Below are 7,629 nucleotides of genomic sequence, written 5' to 3'. Positions count from 1 at the left end.
TGAGTAGGAGGGGTATTGTTTGACACCCATGGTGGTGTCGTTCGACACCTGACCACAACTTCGACAGCTTCCTCTCACGCATCAGACGGACCACTCTTCAGTAGAAAGAGTATAACTTTTGATCTAACCAATGTATCAACCTAAAACTGATGGCTTTGGAAAGCTAACTCAATTATATATCTTGTGTCAAAATATAAGCTTCAAACGTTGGTAGAGAATTATTCCATCTATTCCTAAAATTCTGACGTATATGCACAGTTCTGCATCTTAAATTGTTTTTTTTTTGCGTCTAAAACGACCTAAACCTTGTACAACACAAAATAACACAAAAAGACTAGTAAAAATTCATGATAGACTCTAAAACTGGACTTATAACATGGTTAAGACCAATAAAATCATGCCATATCATTTTCCATAAAGCCATACTCATAGAGCAGCAAAACAAACGAAGAGGGGTACTATTATGGATCGGCCTCAAGACCTTCGTATGTGAAAGATGATAAGGTTTTTGTAAAACCCAAGGAAAAAAACTAAACCATCCCTAACCAACGATGATGACATAAACAACGGACCATCAACTAACACACGAACTAGGGGATGCCACGGCTTATCCAACTCAAGGTGAGATCTTGGTCACTAAAAGAGCTTTAAACACTCAACCAAAGGCACAAGAGCCCGCACGGATGGAAAAAGTTTTTAACACACGTTGTGTAGTCCAAAAAAAGTGTGTAGCCTAATAATATATGGAGGACGCTGCACCAACGCAAGAAGTGAAGTGTTGGTCAAGAAACTTGGACTAGGCAACAAGTCAAGGATTTGAATAGCCAAGTTATAGTGCTAATTATAATGAAGACCATGAACAGAATATGTTTGGAAATTATGGGGGTGATGGATAAAAACAGGAAAATAGGTATCATGATATGGTTACAGATGCATTTCGTGAAGCTGATACTAGTAGGGGAGAATCTAACATTGGTGTGAAACGGTTTTATGATATGTTAGACACTACAAAATACCCCATCTGTAAAGGATGAAAATAAGGGCTTTCTAGACTATCATTGACATCTAGGATGATGGCGATTTAAAGTGATCATAATCTAAATGAGAAATTTATGGATTTTTGGGCTGGACAAATTAATGAGTAGTTACCACCTGGTAATCTTGCTGCTGAAAATTATTATGAAATTAAGAGGTTGGTTGCGGGTCTTCGTCTACCATTTCAAAAATGATTGATGTGTGCGTTGAAAATTTCATGTTTGTAGAAAGAAGATGATAACATGTAGGAATGTTGAACTTGTGGAAAGCTGAGGTATCAAGAAACCACATGAAGGAATTGTGTCTCGTATCAACGTATGTGGTACTTTCCAATCACATATAGATTGTAGCGTTCATATCACTTGGAAAGACATTTCCGTCAATGAGATTGCATGCCCAACACTTGATAGAAGATGGCAAGGTTACGCATCCGTCATATGCTAGGGAATATAAACACTTTAAACAATACATTCTGACGTTTCGAGTGCACTGATGTATTTAGTCCATTTGGTATGTTTGGGAGATAATATTTTTTATGGAATGCATATTGACGCCAAACAATCTCCCTCCAGAGATGTTCATGCAAAGAGAATTTGTGTTCCTGAATATTCTAGTGCCAAGTCCAAAACATCAAAAATGAACACTTGATGTAATTTTGCAACCTCTGACCAATGATCTGAAGCAGCTGTGGTATTGCAGTGTGTTAGGGGTGTTCAATCCGGATATCGGTTCGGTTTTTTCGGTATTTCGGTATTTCGGTTAGTAAAATATAACTACCATTCTAAATCCATATTTACTTCGGTTCGGTTTGGTTTATATGCCGTCGGTTTTCGGTTTATTCGGTTTTATACCAAAAAACATAATTCTTTATTTTGGGATCATATTATATGAATTTTAGAGTCTTGTTGTCAACACACTCATTTATTAAAAAATATTATAAGTTTAAATAAAAGAACAAAAATAAAAAATGTTTCTATCATCTAATAAAATAATCAAATCTATAATTAAAATCAAAGCTCAAAATTTTGATAATAAAAATAAAAAACAAAAAGTAAAACAGAAGCACGAAGCACAAAAAATAAGTTATTATATTCTTTCATATTTAGCGTTCATCAAAGTCATGTTTCTTCTATTAAACACAAAACTCTATTCGTTTATAGATAAAAAAAGAATTGTGAAGAATTTCCACTAATTGTTATCATCAAATTTATAATCTTTATTTCAATTTAGTCAATGCTAAATTAAAGCAAAAAAAATCAAAAGAAGACTAAGAAAATAAGAAGCATGTTTGCGATGAATTGTTATTATTTAATTATAGTTCAAGTGTTTTACAAATCAGGACTATTTTATTATTGTAAAAAATATGGTAATAGTTATTAGCAAAAAATTAACTTATGATTTTCATACGTTGTTATAAAATATATACATATTTACATGTTTCTATTTTTTGATCGGTTTTATTTGGTTTATTCGGTTTTATCGGTTATATACCGAACTATATCCAAATCCTACGGTTTTTTAAAAATCATATCCATTCGGTTTGTATGGTATATACCAAATCCAAACCATATTATATATTTCGGTTTGATTCGGTTCGGTACGGTTCATTTTTACCATATTGAACAGCCCTACAGTGTGTAGATATTTGATTACTTTCAGCGGTTAAACTTCAATACGCCTGCAGTGCTTGTGTGGACCATTAACCCTAGAGTTGAGTAAGCCTAAAAATAAGAACAAAATCGATCCTATCGTTGAGTAAATATATTGTAATGTATTAAAAACCTTCGATTGAAATGATGAAGATGGTGATATAGTTTCGGAACGACATTGTTTCCTCTTAACCCAATACGATGTATTTCAAAGGAGAAAATATTTTTATTATCTTTTGTTTTTTTATGAAAAGAATTTTTTTTTCATTAAAAAAAGTCGATAATGAAAATCTTCCAATATTTATTTTACTGAAAATAAAAATTTGCAGTACCTTTAGTTATACTATATTAACATTTATCAAATTTTAGATAATTTTATAATAACTATATAATAATCAAATTAAAACGAAATTTTTATTTAACTCGTTTATTTTTGTAATTAAATATATTTTAAACGAAATCTATATAAGATAGTGTGTAAGTTTGAGCACATTTACCCAAAACCACGGACCAAACCGTACCAAACTGAAAAACCAAAATTGAACTGAACTGCATAAATAATAGAGCAAATCATATATCTATGACTGAAAAATTGAAACCGGAAACCAAATGAGTACCTGAATTTTTAAATTGAAACCGAGAACCAAACCGAGAACCGAATGAGTACTTGGTTTTTTAAATAAAAAATTATATATCTAAAAATATTAATTACATTCAATTTTTAAATAACCAAATATCTTAAAAATACTATTTATAAACCGGATAACCCGAAAACTTGAATCACCCGAATATTTTTATTTGGTTGATAAATAATTTAGTTAACCAAAAGTATAATTTATGTATATAATTATTTATTTCAAATCTATATATATATATATATATATAACTATGTTTAATATAACACATAGTATCAAAACTATTTTCAAAATAATATTATGTTTTAAAATAAGTAGATTTTGTTCTAAAACACAATTCTACTGCTAACCTATTTTAAAGTATCGATATATTGTTAATAAATAACAAAGTGTTTTCAAAGTTTATAGAAGTTATCACTAACCGATTTATAATTGGTTAGACTAAATATCTAACAGAACCGAAGATAAATAGTCTGAAAATATAGCAGATAGAAAGATTGAAGATGTTTTATGTAGACCATAATAATATCTATGAATTCGTATTGAATTGGTTTGGTATTAAATAATACAACCAACTTGGAACATTAAGTTGTGACAAACATCGTTTAGTTTGTGAATGATAATGTTGAAGTGTTCATATATATAACATGGTTAATGAAATCAGTTTAGTTAATAAGGTTGGTATAAATTAACGGTTGATCTCCGTAAAATATGCAATTTTTTTACAATGGATATTGTATTATGTTTATAGTCTCCGAAGGTATTAACTATTAAATAAATCACAAGTAACCATATATATATATAAATATATGGTGGACATTATTTAATAGAGCAAATTAGGGAAATATACTAAAAGAAGTGGAATACCATAGAAAAGGAGGGAAATGATGATATTGGGGGGGAAAAAATTAGGGGAAATAGGGTATGGGGTACAAATATAGAAAACATGGTGGGTAGGGAGTACAAATACTCTATTTAATAATAGCACAAAATAATTATGATGGAATAATGCGTATATAGTAAACGTATATGTAGAGAATTAGGTTAGTACCATTTTTTATGACTAATGCCTTTAATAAAGAATAATGAAGTTAGTAGTACGAGAAATAATAGGAATTCTAGTTGAATGAAATGTTCCAAATATGACTTGTTTTAAGTAGATTTTTTAGGACTTCTTCCTTTTTTAATACATTAAAAGATCTATAATGTATTACCAATACAGACATGTCAAAAGATGTATTACTCTGTTTTACCTTTTAAATTTTTAAAATAAAACTAAAATCAATGCAAAACGAGTTAAATAAACTTAATATTCTAATTTGATTATTATATAGTTATATTTATATAACGTTTAACCTTATTAATGTCCACATTAAAATATCCACTAAACCTTTTCTGAAAAAACATATCGGCTAAACCTAAAAGCAATCCTAAAACAAGATATATATATCTCAAACGACTTTCAGCAAAGTTATATGGGTTCCCTTTTTTTTTTTGGGTTCCCTTTTTCAAAAAAGAAAAGCTGGTTTTGTAACAAAAAATCACTAACCTTATTTTTTTTAAAAAATACCCAAATAGGTTTACATCTATTATTTAAGTTATATATATTATATGTATTCTTTAAAAAATACAAAAACGTTTTAGAAAACTTAATTAATAAAAAAAAATATTTGTTATTTATAACTTATTAAAAGGTAAAATACAAAAAATTAGCAATTTTAAATATGAAGAAATTAGAAATTATAAAGCATAAAAAGCACATTACATCATTTATCAATTTGTAATAAGATACGCCGAAATATCTAAACTCTCAATTATTGACAACAAATTTCAAATTTTACCCTGCATACTTTTCATAAAAGTGAATGTTATAAAAAAAAAAAAATCAACTGAAAAAGTATAATCCGGATCAAATATCTAGTGTTTATTAATTACAAAAATTATACCCCTTTATGTAAATTAGGTGTTACTAAAAAAAGTTCGTTAAATTAAAATGTTAAAATCTTGTAGGCCCATAGATTAGAAATTGAGTTATAAAAAGGAAACAATGTTCATTTTGGGGGGAAGTAAAAGCCTAATAAGAGCCCAATTAAGTCTCGCGTATCAAAATCTGGAAATGGTTCATCGAGTCTGGTCGTGTACGTCCTTTTGAGTTGATTGTAAACAGCGAAGAATCAAAACCTGAAATTGATTCCCAAAGAATCGACGGGAAGAGGAGCAAACGAGTTTTCCCTGAGGATGCTGCTAGGAGCCCCAAAAAGGATTCTGTAAATTGAAAAATGGGGGGAGAAGATTCTGAACGGGATAAAGATGGTAAATGGAGACCTCCGCCGCAGAAGGCGGACTTGAAGCTTTGGGGAATCCTCGCCTTTACTGTAATAGGCGCAACCGCCACCACTTTCGCCGTGAGTAATCATCAATTATCTTGTCTATTTTGTTTATGGTTAGGTGATTAGTTTTAGTTACCTTCGAAATTGTGATCTCGAAGATGTCTGATGGTTGTATTGTTTGGTAGGTTCATCAGCTGCGAAGAACTTTTGATTGGGTCTATACCCAGGTGATTAACTAAAAGTCATCACCTTTTTGGTTTTGCATTGGCAATATTTTTCCACTATTCATTTTTTTTCCCGTTAAAATTCATGCTCCTGACTGTCCAAGCTCCCAACTTTTTTGGTTAAATTGTGGGCATTAAAGGTAGGGAGAGCACAGTCAGCAGCGCGAAAAGGGACCAGAGGCGGTTCTTTCAGAACAGCTTATCAGGAGGAAGCATGGAGAAGGTACAACAAACGGATGCAGGAGGAGTATGAGGAAGAGCTTGAGAGAGTGGTTAGTCTAATTCGCCCTTTTCCTACTGCAACTCATCAATGTTTGGATTATTTATATCACTACTTTAAGAGCTCTCTTCTCTCTTGCAGGAACGTATTAGGCGCATGCAAAGCGTTTTCAACAGGGAGAGGAACAAATTTAGAGGGGGCTTTGAGAATTGGAAGGAAAATGATCCTAATGCTCACCAATACCATCAGCAGTATCAGAGAAATGATTGGTACTGGAAAGCTGAGTCTACCTTTAGAAACCAAAGGACCAATCACCAGGAGCCTCCAAAACAGAGTACAAGAGTCTATCCACTATCGCATCACTACTCTGTTTTAGGGCTCAGCAGGTAGTTTTTTCTTTCTTTCTTTTTCTATTATAGAAACAAATTGCTCATACATTATGATATTTCTACATGGTTCTAGCTTCACACTTTATCGATGAAACTGATAGTCACTGGCAATAGTGTAAATAAGTGTGAGGGAGAACAGATTAGGATCATTAGTTTGTTTAGGAGCCTTAGGGCTTTGAGAAAGCTGAAAGTCCTCTTCGAGTCACTTTTGGTTTTGTTCTTGATTCGGTTCTGTTTCTGTTTCTGTTTCTTCTTAGTTTTGGTCATCAAATCTTTAGTTCTTGGTGTGCTAACTACTCAATTCTGAACATGTCGATTGAACTTAGTGCGGGTTTCTTGTGTTCTATAGGTCCAGGGCAACTCCATACACAGAAGCTGAGATTAAGGTAAGCATTGAAACAACTCTGATGATGCAGTAACCTTCACTTATGCGTTGATTCGTATTCGTTGTACATTCAGAAAGCGTTCAGGGAGAAGGCGATGGAATTTCATCCAGACCAAAATCAAGTTAACAAAGGTAGCATTATAGTTTAATATCTTTAACCCTACTTTGATCTTACTGTGTGGGATTGAGTGTTTGGTCTCATCGATTCTTGCAGATGTAGCTGAAGCAAAATTCAAAGAGGTGTTACTTTCTTATGAAGCTATAAAAGAGGAAAGAAAAGACAAGTAGGTGTGAGATTTTTTTTTGTTAAAGAGATCAATCTTTTTCCCCATACAGGCTACGAATGTCGATATACGAAACAGGTTTCCTCTGGTGTGTTCGCATTATAGGTTCATTTATATACTGTAATAATCTTGTCGTTTGTGTTCGAAGCAGTTGTGCTTCTTTGTTGTAATATAACCAAACCAAGCCAGATTAATTAAGGTGGAAATAAGGAAAACATAAAGAAAAGAGAATTTCTACAGATAGTCCGTAAAACTTTGACTTTATGTTTGTTGCTCTAAGATTTAGATTTTAGGTGTGGTGGTGAATTTGCTATAGTATTTTTTCCAAAACTCTAAATAGAAATTATAGAAAAACTGATTTCTAGAGCTAAATTTTTTCCTTTTATGATGTTTTGGCTGTGATTCAAATTTAAAAATTAAAGAATGATATTAATATAATCTATTAATTTATAGTCCTATTTTTATCTACTATTAACAA

The 7,629-nt window shown here is 31.5% G+C and overlaps 1 protein-coding gene across 1 annotated transcript; it reads left to right on the top strand.

The window, feature by feature from the left end:
- Nucleotides 1–5,424: 5,424 nt before the first annotated feature.
- Nucleotides 5,425–7,390, top strand: BNAC03G27990D. The gene is made up of 7 exons (XM_013828532.3): nt 5,425–5,724; nt 5,835–5,876; nt 6,014–6,145; nt 6,235–6,479; nt 6,832–6,868; nt 6,942–6,999; nt 7,082–7,390. The coding sequence occupies exons 1-7, from the start codon at nt 5,599–5,601 to the stop codon at nt 7,153–7,155; spliced, it is 714 nt and encodes a 237-aa protein (XP_013683986.1). The 5' UTR covers nt 5,425–5,598; the 3' UTR covers nt 7,156–7,390.
- The last annotated feature ends 239 nt before the right edge of the window (nt 7,391–7,629 follow it).

Source organism: Brassica napus, chromosome C3 (genome assembly GCF_020379485.1).
Source record: "Brassica napus cultivar Da-Ae chromosome C3, Da-Ae, whole genome shotgun sequence".
Lineage (NCBI taxonomy): Eukaryota > Viridiplantae > Streptophyta > Magnoliopsida > Brassicales > Brassicaceae > Brassica > Brassica napus.
Note: the sequence above shows the minus strand (reverse complement) of the source record. Positions and strands in the feature narration are given on the sequence as shown.

Excerpts from the sequence above, each read along its gene's own strand:
- BNAC03G27990D (XM_013828532.3), top strand. The coding sequence starts at position 5,599 with ATGGGGGGAGAAGATTCTGAACGGGATAAAGATGGTAAATGGAGACCT. Across the intron at positions 6,146-6,234 it reads AGGAAGAGCTTGAGAGAGTG|GAACGTATTAGGCGCATGCA; the intron begins GTTAGTCTAATT and ends TCTCTCTTGCAG. Across the intron at positions 6,869-6,941 it reads ACACAGAAGCTGAGATTAAG|AAAGCGTTCAGGGAGAAGGC; the intron begins GTAAGCATTGAA and ends TTGTACATTCAG.